The sequence below is a fragment of the Rhinopithecus roxellana genome, chromosome 12 (assembly GCF_007565055.1).
Source record: "Rhinopithecus roxellana isolate Shanxi Qingling chromosome 12, ASM756505v1, whole genome shotgun sequence".
Lineage (NCBI taxonomy): Eukaryota > Metazoa > Chordata > Mammalia > Primates > Cercopithecidae > Rhinopithecus > Rhinopithecus roxellana.
The window spans coordinates 44873315-44889864 of record NC_044560.1 but is presented as its reverse complement, the minus strand read 5'-3'; the positions used below and the strand labels follow the sequence as shown (position 1 = coordinate 44889864).

The window sequence follows — 16550 nt, the reverse complement described above, 5'->3', positions numbered from 1 at the left end:
GCTTTTATTTTTAAACCTAATGATTTATTTTGGTGATTGTTCCAAATACAGTGCATACAGTTTCCTTGTGTTTTATAACAGCTGCATTGTATTTCATTGTGAATTTTGAATAGCCATAATTCATTTAGATAGTCTGCTATTGCTGGACAAGTAGGTTGTTTCCAATCTTTTTATATTATAGACAATACTGCCATGAAAATGTTGTAACAATATCATTCCACATCTGTTTGAGGGCATCTGTCAGATTAAATTCCTAGAAGTGGAATTGGTGTTCACACAGTTACTAACATTTTAAATTTTCATAGATATTGTCAAGTTGTGCCAATTTGTGCTGCTTTTGATATAAGGGTTCCTGACTGTTCATATCCCTTTCAATATAGTGAGTTATCAAACTCTTCATATTTCCAATCTGATTGGGGAGAAATAACATCTCATTGAAGTTTTAAATAACATTTTTATATTATCAGTGAGGTTATCATGTTTCATATGTTTGAAGACCACTTATATTTCCGTATCTGTAAATTGTGCACTCATATCCTTTGTCCACTTATCTATTTCCTCCTTGGATTCTTTTTCTTACTGATTGGTAGGAAATTTTGCTTACTATATTGTAGCCCTTTGCCTTTTGAGCTGCAATAATTTTGTCTCCCTAGTTCGACATATGTCTTTTGATATTAATAGCCCATTTATGCCTAAGTGGCAATTTTTTGAATTTTTGCAATCAGACCTTGGCGGGGACCTTGAGCAGTAGGATATCAATAACTCTCACGTGCTTAGCTTACAATAATGGAACATGAGGCATAAATGGTTAATACAGTCAAATTTCTTACCTTTTTAAAAGCTTTTAGATTTTGTGTCAAACTTTGAAAAGGTCTTTACACTACAAGGACCTTGAAGCAGCAGGTCAGAAAAAATGGAGACAATGGAGGCGGCTTGTGGGGAAAGGCCCAAAGAAGAGGGGTCCTCCTAGTGGAATAGCTCACAGTGTGGGAGAGCTATGAACTCAAGGGAGAGGTAGTAAAATGAAACTCATCGCATTGCTTCTCTCTCCCAAGTGCTTCCACCAGCCACAGCAAATTCCCCCAAATACCTCGGTCATCCCTGACTGAAAATGGATGACCACATTCCATATGGGAAAAGTATACACCACCTCTGAGCATCCTCTTATCAGCCAGAGATCAAGTTGCCCATCTCAGAAGGAGATACACAGGAGCAGACAGGATGCCTCATCCATCAAGTGCACGGTAGCTTTGGTCGTTCCTGTTCATTGCAGTTGACTGGAAAGGCCTCTTGAAATGCTGATAGCTCTGGGAGGAGGGAGAGCCCTCCCTTTCCACATATGAGCAGATCTTTGGCAAATTCAAAGGATGGTCTTGCATTTTTGTGAAAGTTCCCATGCCTAGGTTGTTTGTAAAAGCTGCAGGTGGAACGCCATTTCATTTTGGATGTAGATATCGACACCTGGCAACCAAGTCGAACTGTTTCCATCAGATCTAAAAGCCAAAACAGTCTTGGCAGATTGATGGCTAATGAAAAGGAGTTGCAAAATTAATTACATGGAAAATTATTTTTTTCTAATAAGATAATGAAAAAATACGTATTGGATTAGGGAATGACTTGAATCACCAAGCTTCAATAGCAGTTGTTATTAGCTGAACTCTGTACTTTTGGATGTGAGAATATCATTCTTCCCAGATCATTATTTGAAAGAGACCTATACTTTTGCCCCTCTCGACTTTAATTAAATGAGCTGCCCACACAGGACCCTGTCAGACTAAGATGACTCACTCTAGTAGGCAGTTCTCCGTAGCGCTTCACAGCAATGAAAGTAAGTTCCTCACTCCATTTGTCTTTTGCCTTTAGTTTCTCAAACTTATTTCTGAATGCATAAGGATTTTTGAAATCTTGTCAGTTTATTTAGTGGAAGACTATGGGCTTTGCAATCAGGAAGACTGGATTTCAAATCCTGGCTTTGTTAATCTATTGCTTTAGATGAGTTCTTAACCTCATTGAGCCTTAGAGTTCTCATCTGTAAATGGACATGTATTACCCATAAATAATTCTGTATAGTAAATTACTCCAGAATGCAGTATCTTAAAACAATGAGCATTTATTTAGCTCAAGAATAAATGAGCTATTATTTGTTATTATAGCTATTATCAAAAAAGATTAGTTAGGCAGTTCTCTGATCTGGACTGAGCCAAGGTGATCTCGGCACATCGTATTAGCCAAAGCAAGTCTAGATTCAATGGTACAGAAATACACTCCATCTCTTCATTGGAGGAGATACAAAAAGATGTGGTTACGGGGAGGAATGAATTGTGGGCATTTTACAGTCTACTACACTACCTTATAGGAATAAATGTGATGACATAGGGAGCATGCAGCTATCATATCACCTATGCATTCGGAAAACATCTATTGAATACCTACTATGAGTTTGGTGCAACATTGATACTGTTAGTAATGTAGAAGAAAGTAAAATCTCATCCCCAGCCTCAAGAAGCATACAATCTTATTAAAAAGATGTACCCCCAAAGAAATTATAGATCACCTTACAAAGTGCAAAGTCTCTTAAGAGTGGAACAGATAAAATACTGTGGGGTTTCAGAAGAGGGAGAAATTAAACTAAGAGGCTCTGAGAAGAGATTCTGGTCCCAACTTATGCTCTGCTAATGTTTTCCTCAATTTAACTTTAATTCTTGATCTTCCTAGGCTATCAGTAATGACATGGTGCAGGAAACCCAGTCCAGACGGGTGAAACATTTTAAACTGGTGCAATTTTAGGTGAATTAAGTATTTGAATATTGCCAGCCATCCAGATTCTACACGCTCAAGCTAATATGGCTGCAGCAAAACCATCTTACTATCTTGCAGGATAGTAGTAATCCTCCTAAATTTACCTCTCTGATTGAGATAATTTCCACTAATCCAGGAGTCCCTCAATCCCATTAACTTAACTACTTGATTTCCAGGAATAGCCAGAAGGTACAAATTACACTTTCAATATACTTTTCTGAAAATAGTTCTTTTTTTTCCCCCTTTCACGCCTCACAGTTTGGAGCTTTGAAATAATTGAATTAACAGTGTGCTAGAGGGGGTTACACAAAAACAAAAACTGGGAAAGGGGCTTTACCAGCAGTGCAGTAGAGAGCCTGAATGGAGCCAGGATTGGGTGAGGAGAGATCATGGCAATGTTCTGGCAGTTGGTGACATGTCAGGGGACCTTAGGCAAGTTCTCTGCCCGAGTCTGGGTTTCTTCAAGTCCAACCCAGGGTATGATTATCTCAGGCCTTGATCCTTTGCATGTGGAGTCATGAGCTAATGTCTGTTCTGTGTACAAACTTTCTTGAAAGGAAAAGTGCTACCTAAATACAAGGTACTTGTATTACTGTAAGGTGCTTGGAATCTTAATAGGTTTCTCAACTGCAGCCAAAGTGGGCTTCTCTTTGTGAATGCTTTAAGTGGTTGAGAATCAGGGCTGAAAAAGGGTTCGTTTCTCTCCCCATCTATGTCTAGAGTAGGATGGCTGCACATTTTTAGGGCTTGCCCAATTTGCCCATTTAATGGAGGGCTCCACAGACATCACAGCCATTGAAATCCTATGTAAAATAGAGAATGGCTAAGACAATACTACCCTGCTTTTTGCAGGAAAATAATTTTCTATGTAAAAGTATAGTTGTCTAATTCAGTAGTCAACCAATTAAGAGAACCTTCAAGTTAGACATAAATATTTGGCTTTGAAAGACGTTCAAGAGGTACCAGTTTTGTTGCTGGTTAATATTTATTGAGCTGTCTCAATGTTGAGGTTGCTGCCCATATTGAAATTTTATGATAAAAACAAAAGTAACATTTTAGTTGGCTAACTCCCTTTCCCCTAGACTCTTAAATTACATTAAAGTTCTCAGTTCATTTAAAGCTTTTTGTGTTTTTCAGTTATTTTTACAGACATATTATCTGGGTTTCCCTACCCTGGTGATTTGCAGAGGATCAGTGCTAGGCTGCAGGTTATATAAGACTCACCTGGGGAGATTCAATAGTTTAGAGGCAGGGGTTCAAAAATCAGCATTTTTTTAAACATGCTCCCCAGCTGAGTTTGGGAATCACTGCATTAAACACCCTTCAGGCTGTATCTATGGTTAGTTTCTGTATCTATGATTAGTTTTTTTTTTTTTTAAAAAGTCTTGACCCAATTGTGACAGCTGCTACTTTGCTAAAAGTTTACCATTTGCTGGATACTGAAGTCATCTCAAAGTATTATCCTAGTTAAGCCTCATAGCAGTCCTGCAAGGTCATTACTATTATGCCCATTTTATGAATGAGGAACTGAGGCTTAGAGGTATGAAGTAATTTTAAGCTGGTGTGTAACAGAGCTGGGATTTGTGTTTGAACAACACAAAGTTGACATCTTTCATCCTTGTGCTGAACTGCCTCCCATCTAACCTATTCCGGGATCATTTAGTAGTCAGGCAGGACACAATGAAAGCATGAGACATGACCCTCCCTCTCAAGAAGGTTACTGTCTGAGAAGAATGAAAGGAAGAACATACTCACTGGTGGCCAAAGGAACATAAAATTAAGTGGAAAATTGTAAAGTAGAAAATTAGGATAATTCTAGGGTTTTTTGTTTTTTGTTTTTTCATCTTTTCAATAGTAAACTAAATATCATTGAATTAGGAGGTTTATTTTCTTTCCTGTTAAATTGCATGGTTGTTTTGCTGTGATTTGAGCATAGCGTGAATCAGAAGCATCCTTCTGTTTGAGATCCCGACATGAAAAATATTTTTATTGATATTAGTGTTATAATCTTTCAAGGAGATGGAATTTGTTCATCAACATATTCTGTTTTACATATTCTATTTTGTCATTTGTCTCTAATCACACAGGTTGGAGCAGAAATAATTTAACCTGTACCTAGTACCACGTTGAATGGACAATTATTTTATCTTTTGCAGGGGCTAAGTGTAAATTAGAAAGACAAAAGGAACCGAAAGTTTAGAACGTCTTAGACAAGTACGTTAGGCTAACCCTCCATTCCCAGCAGATATTTATGTTGCTAGGGAGATAAAAGCAATAAAGACTCAGTTTTGATTGAAGAATCAATTTAGGAGGTTGATATGGTTTGACTCTGTGTCCCCACCCAAATCTCATCTTGAATTGTACTCTCATAATTCCCATGTGTTGAGGGACCCAGTGGGAGATAACTGAATCATGGGGATGGTTTCCCCCATACTGTTCTTGTGGTAGTGACTAAGTCTCAGGAGAGCTGATGGTTTTATAAGGGATTTCCGCTTTTGCTTCTCTCTCAGCCTCTCTTGCCAACGCCATGTAAGAAGTACCTTTTGCCTTCCTCCATGATTGTGAGGCCTCCCCAGCCATGTGGAATTGTGAGTCCATTAAACCTATTTTTCTTCCCAGTCTCGGGTATGTCTTTATCAGCAGCATGAAAACAGACTAATACAGAAATACAGATATATATATGGCCAAGGCCAAATCACTAAAACTGAGGGAGGCATTCCCTGTTTCCAATAGAAGGCTCCTTTGAGTATCCAAGTTTGCAGGCAAAGACAGGTATGTGATTATGACAGGTGAAGATGTACCCACTGTAGACCATCTTTTCTATGAAGATCAGAGTCTTTCTTGGGGAGGTGATATCCTCACCAGGTCTCAGCTCACTGTTTACTTGTGGTGGAAAATTCTGTTTTATTCAAAGGAGGAAATTAGATTATCCAGGATCCCATGTCTATCTAAATATCTGGTTTGCCATAAGCCACGCAAGGCTCATCACCAAAATCTTTGGTTAGGACAAGATCCTCCAGGACTGTGCTAAGCCCTTTGTCCTTCCCAGGTCCCTATCACAGCATTTGTCATACTATACTTTAAGTTTTCGTTTACTTCTCTGTGTTCCTACCAGAAAATAAGCTCCATGAAGTAAAGAACTGTCTTGATTTTGTTCACCATTATATCCCAGCACCTGGCTAGCACTTAGGTAATCTGGAATGGAATAGGTGCTCAATAAATATTTGTTAGATGGATGGATGGATGGATGGATGGATAGATAAATCAATGAACAAATGAATGAATTTAATATCATTAAACTCCAAATGAGCATAAGGAGTTGTGTAGCTTCTTGTGGCCATATAGTTTTCCAAACTGTTTGCTAATATACTATGGCTTTAGGAAACACCCAGTATAACTTCATTCCCATTGTATATAGGACTTAACCAAGACTTCGTTTGTTTTTCAAGAGTCAAGAACAAACTCTCAGGCTGTCATGGAATTGCAGCTGTGAAAGCATTTTCCTTGTGTCTGTTGTTTCTTTTGAGTGGCATGTGACTTCAAATTGGCCAGAGACAGTTAGTAGGTAATAGACTTTTATTATAAAATGGATTATAGAATATGAAATGAAAATGTACGTGGGCCATACAAAGGGGGAAATGAAATGGCAAACTCCATAAGACAAAGACAGATGACACAGAAGGATGAGTAAGAAGAAAAAATTGCCTGGAGGCACTTTTCAGGGGAAGCATGTGTAAGGAACGGCAGTCAAGTGGAAATAGGAAAAAAAAGAATAAAATTTGTTGATGTCATTAGAAACCTGAGGTGTCCACAGCTACTGAAAGGAAGTGAAATGGAACCTCTGTAGGGAGCTGAGACCAGTTTCTGAGTGAACCATTCTTCAGTATGCTTCCTCCCTTTTATACTCTGTCTTTGCCAGCTTCTTCTGAGGCCAGAAATAAACCAATTCTTTTATTGTACTAAGCATCCATTGAATCCCCAGTGGCACCATGGATGAATGAGGGAGTGTTAACTTTGGGTTCACTCATTTGGACTTCTCCCTGGGGAAGAGCAAGATATGAACCATTTTGAAATTTCCTTTAGGACTTTCCACTGTCCCTGAGGAGATCCTGCCTCCTTAGTAACTAGTTGGGATGTTTCTTGTCTTTAACAAACAAACAAGCAAATAACAACAAAAGAACTAGAAGGCCCTGGATTGGAAAAAGTTGCCTTGGCTGTAGTGGAGTGAGACCATTATTGAATTATTTGCACTTCCTCCAATGTGCCATGGTCTTTCTAATACCTAGGTCTCCTCTTAACCCAGAACAATCTTTCAAAGGACCACCCTCCCGTCCTTTGGGATTCCTCCTCCCCAAACGGGAATATGTATTCTTCCTAAGTGATGTCTTAGAACCCTGTGCCTACCTCTGTTGTACCTTTTATCACATATTTACTTTTAGAGCCAAGCCTTATTTAAAAATATTAAACACATTTCCCAATGTATTTGCTTATTATTGCTTCTTACGTACAACTCCTTCCTTCTAAATGCAGTTTCCTTTTTACAGGAATAAATAATTTAGCATGGAAGTCTATGCATGGGTTCATGACAGCTTTATTTGTAACAGCCAGAAAATGGAAACCACCAAATGTTTGCAGCGAATGGTTAAACAAAGTGTGGCATGTCCATACCACACAGCAATAAAAACAAACAAATGATTGATACATGCAACAAAGTAGATGAATCTTAAGGGCATTATGCTGAGTGAAAGAAGCCAGTTTTTAAAAGGTCATATACTAAATGAGTCTGTTTATACAACATTCCTGAAACAACAAAATTACAGCAGTGGAGAACAGATTAGGGGTTGCCAGTGTCAGGAATGGTTGGGAGGAGGGGGATGGGTAGGACTGCAAAGGGGTTGCATGCGGGAAATCTTTGTGGTGACAAAGTTGTTTTATCTTGACTGTGGTAGTGGTTACTCGAATCTACACTTGCAATGAAATGGCAGAACTATATACACATATTTTAACAATGTCAAACTCCTGGCTTTGACATTATACCATAATTCTGTGAGCTGTTAACTATTGGGAGAAACTGGGTGAAGGGTATGCAGAATCTCTGTGGTCTTTACACAGCCTTTTGATGTCTTATGGAGACGTTTCCCCCAACCCCACCCAAGTCCTGAGTGGACTTTCAAGAGTCCTAGCAGCTTCTCTGGACTGTTAGGAGAAGTATTTCCAGGCCCTTCCCATGGTAAGGCAGGTCTCCCAGGCTCTAGTAAAGGCTTTACGCAGGAAGCTCAGATTTCGCTCTGGCCTAGGGCTACATCTTGGATTATTAAATGAACATTAAAACTGCAGCCCCTAGACCACAGGGCCCATATTCATAGGCACCTTCAGCATCGGCTTCCACTTTCTATTATCCTTTTTGGCACCAAGAATTTCCTTTTCTTTCCATCTCAGCTATGCATCATTTATTTCCTTGTGACGTTTTATTCAGTACTCTTCATGTTTTTAGCCTCGTTGTGGTAGGGGGGTGGCTAGGGGATGGGGAGGCTGTTTCTGTCAGGTCTTATTGTTAACCCCATCACACTGTTTATAATTGCCTGTTTGTGGTCATGTACTCCTCTCCCACCAGACTGTAAGGTTTTAGAAGGTGTTAGGGACCAGTTCAGCCTTTTTTTTTTTTGAGATGGAGTCTTGCTCTGTTACCAGGCTGGAGTGCAGTGGCACGATCTTGGCTCACTGCAACCTCTGACTCCCTGGTTCAAGCGATTCTTCTGCTTCAGCCTCTGGAGTAGCTGGGATTACAGGCATGTGCCACCACACCCAGCTAATTTTTGTATTTTTAGTAGAGATGGGGTTTCACCGTGTTGGCCAGGATGATCTTGATCTCTTGACCTTGTGATCCTAGCCTCCTAAAGTGCTGGGATTACAGGCGTGAGCCATCGCGCCTGGCTTGGTTCGAGCTTTTTCATCCGAGTTCTTACACATAGAAAGTGCCAATACATATGCATATATAATGAATGAACGAGTGAATCTCTATAGTTCTGTGGAAGAGAGCCCAAGTATGATAGTTTTAAAGTGAGATAGTTTTCAAGAATACAGACTATTTTTATTCACTTTAAAGATGTGTGTCATTGTGGTGCTTTTTGTAGCATAGTTTCTTTACATACAAGAACTGCATGTGATCTATAAGATGAATTTAACAGATTTAGAAAAGAGAACAGTATCTCCAAAGAGAAAATTAAAAAAGGCATTTAATTGTAATTCAAGAAATATTTCATCTCCTGCCTTTATGTGCTCTGCCATCCTTTGGGGGTTTTAGAATTGGTGAAACAAGCATTGATCATTGAGGAGCTTGCCCTCTGGTATTGGTTTTCCAGCTATGTACTGCAGAGCTTAGCATTCCACAGGGGACCTCTGGGGCTGAAGGGGGTTTAAGCCAGGGAGCAAGTGGTTATGTCTTTCAGCTCCTTCCCCCATCCCCCATATGGCACAGTTGAAGATACTCCGACTCTGCTCTCAGTCTTCTGGATTTGATGACGATCCCCCTCCCTACCCCGACAAACTGATAGGGCAGCTGCCTTCATATCTCTGCCTCAGATTCATCAATCATGAAATGAAGGTAATAAACGTACCTACCTTTTAGACTGTTGAAGGTTGAGAAGATCTCTGAGCACAAGCAGAGTCTTTTGGACTTTGACAAAACCTAGGCACCTTTTCCTTCCTTTTTTTTTTCTTTTTTTTTCCCTGCAGATCTCACCATATAAAAATACAAATAATAGCACAAATTTTGCTATATTATGAATTTTTCTTCAACAAAGTAGTGGATTCATGACATATATAATAATTATGCTGATTACAAAGTCATTACATGGTTAAAAAATGATTTCATACTGCGATATGGGTAGTGTGACTGTAACTGAGCAGGGGTTTAAGGTTGCAGGATTGTGCCATCTTCTTTCTTTGTGACTATATTGATAATTGTATTTAGAGATTACATCAGAAATCCAAATTGGAGGTCACTGAGGACTAGAAGATCCTTGTAGACATTGAGCATAGTACTTTCCAGTCCTGACTATCCTGTAAAGAATGAAGAAAACTCCAGATTTTCTCTCTCCTCAGTAAGTCAGCTGAATCCCTAGCGTGGAGAGGCCCCCTCCTTCAGGACCCCAGATGTGGGGCAATTGTGAGCATAGGGCTAGAGCATGGCTCAGGCTGACTGACCTCCTTCCACTACTGGGGAATGTAGCCTGCCTGTCCTTTTAAGTTACAGCAGACTCTTACTTTTTCAATAGGCACCTTTGGTTAAGGCAATTTACCTGGCTATGGGCTTCTCCACTGAGGCACTATGGAGAGGAAAGAAACAGGGCTAACAGCCTTCACCAAACAACGTCTAAAGTAACACTGAGAACCAACAGTCTTAAAGCCATCAACATCTTTGATTCTTTTCCCGCCACCCTCCAAATGATCACAAGTGGAGGCCTTCTTTTACCATAGGAAGAAAGTGTGCCCCTTCTATGTGACTGACCCTGGCTGCTTGGAAATTCCTTGAGTGTCTCTCAAAGGTCGGCCTCTGAGGATACATACCACATCTTATGGCTATACACAGCAGAACATGGAGCTCAGTGAGAAGTCAGCATGTATTTCCTTTTGAGCCACCTCTAAAGTCTGGCTCTATCTTAGAACTTCTGTGATTTTGGCGAAGCCACTTCCCTACCAGGGGCCTCACTTGCTTCATCTGAAAAGTGAGGAGATTGTATGACATAATGTTTTTTAAAAATTTAAAACATTGGAGCATTTTCCCCAGTGCCTGTAAACACAACAATATATAAAATAGATAAAAGTAGAGTTGTTCCTTCTGAAGGAGGGTCTAGAGCCTGTACTCTTGTCCTCTGGAACCCCAGATCCTCTTATGTTCCTCTATAAATAGCTCCAAAACATCCTGTGGCTCCAAAGAATATAATTTGATAAATATGTCCTGGGCCTTGAGGGCCCACCCAGTTATAACATTCTAAGACTCAGTGAGTGGTCAAGAAAGGCGCTGGGGTAGCCACTTGCTTCTCTTGCATTCAGCCTTTGCAGCTACTGGACTGGCCGCTGGTTTTGTGAGTTTGTGCATGCCTGTGCAACCTCACGCATCACTGAATCGGGGATACAGGATGTGGCATGGCTGGGAGCTTCTTGGAAGGGCTTCCACATCCTGTGAACGTTGGGTCTCTACCTGCCAACTGCTGAGATGAACCAGTAATCCTTTCAGAGAGCACAGGCTTTTATCAATGAGGAGGATTCAAGGCTTATTTTTTCCTTCCTTCCAAATAACACTCCCACTGTTGAGGCTTAAATACCAAAACCTTATGGTTTGCAGAATCAGTGCCAAAAAGTCAATCCTCCGAGAAACTGCAAAGATAATAGCTCCTATTGATCAAATCGGGAGAATAGCTTTTGAGGTTTGCCCTCCTAAAGGAGGTCGAGAAAGATAAGGGCTGGAGTTTTCTAAAACATGCTTGGTTTGCTCAAATTGGATAAAACCATATAAAAACACTTATGTTCTTAGAGAACTGGTGACCAATTCAGGAAAATCTCACGAAATGAAAAGATTGGCTTGGATCAGTGAGGCATGTGAAATGCAGTGTCTTTCTAAGAGCATGGTAAATGTGTTATTTCAAATACAGACAGTGACTTATTAGTTAACCAAGTACATCCATGCAGAGGATGGCCACTATCTGCCTTACTAGACAAAGGAGAGGTATGAAAGCCCTTGAGTCTCTATGCTGGACACTGTACAGGAGCCTTTTGGTCCTTTATTTAATCATTACCTCAGTCCTTTGAGATGGCTTTTATTGCTCCCATTTTATGGATGAGAAAATAGAAGTTAAATGATGTTCAGTAAGTTTCTCATGATCACAAAATTAATAAGTGTCAGATAGTAGTATTAAAATCTAGGTGTGTATTTCCATTAAATATTCTACTGTCTTCTAAATGGCACATACACATTTGCTATTACCATAATGCTTTTGGTGAAGAGAGGCTGCCAGGCTGGTGGTAAATATAGTTGGAAATGTCTCATGCTTTTGCCAATGGTGAGGCAAATAGGAATCTGTCAGTGAGGTTCCTACAGGGCCAAAACTTGTGGCCATGTCTCTCTGAAGCCACTGGTGGTCATGGAATTGATGGAGTTCAAGCTGACATGTGCTTGATTTTTCTCAAACTTCAGTTTTCCTTTCAGTGAAGAAAAAAACTTATTAAACATCACTTCGTGAGGGGAGATTGTTAATATTCAACTTTCTATATAAAATAATCAGACTTTATTTTTTAAAAATATGACCTTGGAAGATAATATTTTTCAGGGAAGTTATTCATATTTTAAAATATTTTATCTGTTTTTATTATCATTTTATCTGAGAAGCTGAACACGTGGTTATCTAAAGGAATGGATCTTGAGGCAGAGAACAAAATTCTCTAGAATCAGCACAATCACTTCATGATCTTGTGAACTGAAATTATCTTTGCTACAGCCCAAGAACTGAGTGGTAATTAGTGTCCAGGGACACGTGGGGAACAATTTCACTGTTAGCAGTGCCAAGAATCTATTCATTTGTCATCAGTCCCAAATTATATTCAATCAGCAATTCAACTCAGCTTGGAAAAACCAAGTGACATATAGCTAACTGTCTATAAAATTAACACTGTAAAATGAAACCTATATTTCTGGCAATTTCACTGTGAACAGCAGTAAGATGAAGCTATGAAAATATTGCATGTAAATGCTGTCAAGGTTCCTCTTAATCCCACCACTTTCCAACCTAGGCTTCCTTCCCTGAAATGCCTCCTTGGCTGCCAGCCTTCTATTCCCAAGCTCCCTGAAGTCTGGGTGTTGGAGTGTTTGATGAGCCTTTTCATAGGTGAACCACAGCAGTCCATAATACTGCAAACAAGGGCTGTCATTATTGAAAGAGCCAAAGTGGGTGGCAGCAGCATGGGGTTCAGAGTGGAGCTGGGGTTGGAGTCATATGTGGAAGGCCCTGAAATGTAGACAATTAGCTCTTCCTGGGGAAATCACCTGCATGAAATACCCATTCCCCAAACAAGGGGTTGATAACAGAAGCACTGCTTTCCATTGTGGCTTTGTATTAAGAATTTCTCCTACTTGAGTAAAATTTTCTTTTTGTTTTCATGTTTTGGAATTAAGATCCCTGCCATGATTTCTGGTCCCCTTAAAAGAGTCTATGCTATTTTTGGCTCAGGACGTTGGAGGAAACCAGGGCCATTGTAGGTGGGGAGGGTATGTGTGGTTCATCTACTTCTTTCTCACCTGTTTCTAGGACTGGGAAAGAGGTAAGCCAAGGAGGTCTGCACAAACCAAACAATCCTTTTGTCTCTGCTGTGGCAGGGAGATAAACTAGAAGTACACCTTTGCAAGGTCTCAGTGGGTCAACATCCTGTTCTTGTTCAAGCTTAGTCAGTGACGATGACATGTGGCCATTTGGCAGACAGTTACCATCAGTAAATATGGAAATACAAAAAATGTGCTTATCTCTGTGAAAAGGTGAGGCCAGAGGTAAGGTGGAAAAAAAAAGCCAGGTTTCACAGGCTTGACTACTTGTCAGCATGGGCTGCCAGAAGGTGTGGAGTGCTAGAGTCAACGAGACCTGGGTTTGAATTGCAATTCTTCCACTTAATAAAGTTCATCCTGCATTCTGTCTCAGATCCATTTTTAGTGGCTACCTAGAGCACTGTGCTTAAAGGACTCTATGACAGATCCCAGGCTTAACAGGCAAACAGAGCCATGATTGATTAAAGATGCCTACACTGGATTGAAGCGGGAGGGACTGACAGCTTGTATGCCTTATATCTAATGACCCTGGGTCCTCCAAGGTCCTGTCTAGTCCTAATATTCTCTAATAATGTTCGGAGTGTGTGCGTTTGTGTGTGTGTGCGTGTGTGTGTGTGCGTGTGTGTGTGTGTAGACATAGCCTAAGGGAAGGTTAGGATAACCCCATTACAATATATTAATAGCATGGCTTAAATTTAAAAAAAAAAAGAACAACAACAAACATTATTTGTATATTACAGTCTATTATTTAAGAGTTTTAACAGCCCGTAAGTACTTCTAACAGTCCGTAAGTACTTCATAGTGTATTATGTCCTTTAGATTATTGATTTGTGTGTTTGCTTTAATTCATGATGGCTTTGAAAATTATCTTTTAAGTTATTTACCGCAAATGACTCTCTATATTCAAATACTTAGCTTTCATTTGTCTTGACCTAAAGTTCCAATGTAGAGAAATGAATTTCTCTGTTCACAGAAATGCTACCAATTCCAAACACAACCAGTGAAGTTAGTTACAGGAGCAATGTTGTTCTTCCATAAGAAGGCTATTAAATTTATTAGTCTAAGACTGGTCTTTCAACAAGAAAAGGAGTTTATGTTTGATTATGTGTGGTCATTTCTGCAGATTTGTTTTCTTGTTAATACAGTATTTTAGGGCAAGGTGTATTTTGCCCTTGTTCTTTTTTTTTTTTTTTGCAAGTTTCATTTTTATTTTAGATTCAGAGGGTACATGTGCAGGCTTGTTACAAGATTATATTGCATGATCTTGAGGTTTGGGCTTCCACTGATCCCGTCACCCAGATATTAAACATACTACCCAATAGGTAGTTTTCCAACCCTTGTCCCACTCCCTCTGTCCTTTTGTAATTCCAGTGCCTATTGCTCCTATCTTTATATCCATGGTACCCAAGATTTTGCTCCCACTTATAAGTGAGAACACATGATATTTGGTTTTACGCTTCTGTGTTAATTCGCTTAGGCTAATGGCCTCCATCTGCATCCATGCTGCTACAAAGGACATGATTTCATTATTTTTATGGCTATATAGTATTCCATGGTATATATGTACCACATTCTCCTTATCCAGTCCCCGGTTGATGGGCACCTAGGTTGATTCCATGTCTTTGCTATTATGAAGAGTGCTGTGATGAACAGACGAGTGCAGGTGTCTTTCTGGTAGAATAATTTATTTTCCTTTGGGTATATACCTTGTGATGTGATTGCTGGACTGAATGTTAGTTCTATTTTTAGCTCATTGAGAAATCTCCAAACTGCTTTCCACAGTGGCAGAACTAATTTATATTCCCCCAACAATGTATTAGCATTCCGTTTTCTCTGCATCCTTGCCAGCATCTGTTATTTTTGGACTTTTGTTTTGTTTTGTTTTTTGTTTTTTGAGATGGAGTCTTGCTCTGTCAGACAGGCTGGATTGCAGTGGCACCTTCTCAGCTCACTGCAACCTCCAGCTCCCGGGTTCAAGCAATTCTTCTGCCTCAGCCTCCTGAGTAGCTGGGATTACAGGCACATGCCACCATGCAGGGCTAATTTTTGTACTTTTAGTAGAGACGGGGTTTCACCATGTGGGTCAGGCTGGTCTCGAACTCCTGACCTTGTGATCCACCTGCCTCGGCCTCTCAAAGTGCTGGGTTTACAGGCATGAGCCACCACGCCCGGCCTGACTTTTTAAAAATAGCCATTCTGACTGGTATGAGATGGTATCTCATTGTGGTTTTGATTTGCATTTCTCTGATGGTAAGTGATGTTGAGAGGGTTAATGTAATATTTTACATTTTAATTTTCAAGCCAGTGTTTTGAAGTAAAAATCTTTAAATCTGGCCCATAGATTGTTCATTTGGATGGCATCTAAAATGCTGGCACCTCTACTGGCATCTAGAACCTCCATTCCAGTCTAATAAGCTATGGGATTGCCATGGTCTCTCTCCAAAGGCAGGCCCTTTGGAAATCTGTAATGCTTCGAACAGCCCATAAGTTACTATATTTAATATTGCCCTTGTCTTTCTCCCTTCCCTTCTTTTTCTTTTCAGAAACAGAGCTGTCAGTCAGTGCTGAATTAGTGCCTACCTCATCATGGAACATTTCAAGTGAACTCAACAAAGGTACACAGTGGGGGCACACAGGGGAGGTGAGGAAAGAGGTGGGAAACTCTGTTTTTAATCCTGGCATGACCTTCTTTGAAATCAACTGTTTTTCAGATCACTGCAAGGAGGTGGGGGCCAAATGAATCCCCAGCTTACTTTGTGATCACTTAACACTGAATTACTTGGGATTCTATTATTTCTGGAGGGTTTCTTTCCCCCCTCATTCCTTTCTCTTCTTCCTCTAAAATGTTCCACATGGTAAAAATGCTTCAAGATGTGAAATAGGGTTGTTTCTGACCTTTCTGACACTACATCTAGTGGATCTTATTTAGACGATTTGATTCAGCCCAAGCCAGGATTGATCAGAGCTGTTTGCTCGGTGACCTTTCATGATGAGCATTTGATGTGCTTGCAGGGTTCAGAACTGAGTATCTGGAATGTTTGTAATTGCCTGCGCATAAGGATGGCAGCTTCCTTTGTGCACGTGGGGAACAGGTTTCTGCTAGGAGATTGTTGTTTAGCATTAATTAAGCCCCACCATATGTTAAGCATTGGGTATTTTATAAAGACCCTATATCCTGGAGTGGTATATCAGGACACATTCAAAACCCCTGCAGTCTGGCTCAGTCTACCTTTCTAGCCTTAGTTATCTTTATTCCCCTTTATGCATTTCTAGCCAAGTTTCGATTTCTTATATGTCCTGTGCTTTTCTGCCTCTCTGCTTTCGTCTTTTCACCTAGATTGCCTTTCCTTCTTTGCCAATACTCATTCTCCTCCTTTTGCAAGGCAACAAATTACTTCTCCTTCAAGACCAAGCATAAAATTTACATTATCCAGTC

General features: G+C 40.0%; 1 protein-coding gene across 1 annotated transcript in view; it reads left to right on the top strand.

The window, feature by feature from the left end:
- Positions 1–16550, top strand: part of ROR1 (receptor tyrosine kinase like orphan receptor 1) — a 429604-nt gene that overhangs the window by 222747 nt on the left and 190307 nt on the right. The window contains exon 2 of the mRNA XM_030912981.1: positions 15658–15729. Coding sequence (XP_030768841.1) covers positions 15658–15729 — 72 coding nt within the window. The remainder of the gene's footprint in view (positions 1–15657; positions 15730–16550) is intronic.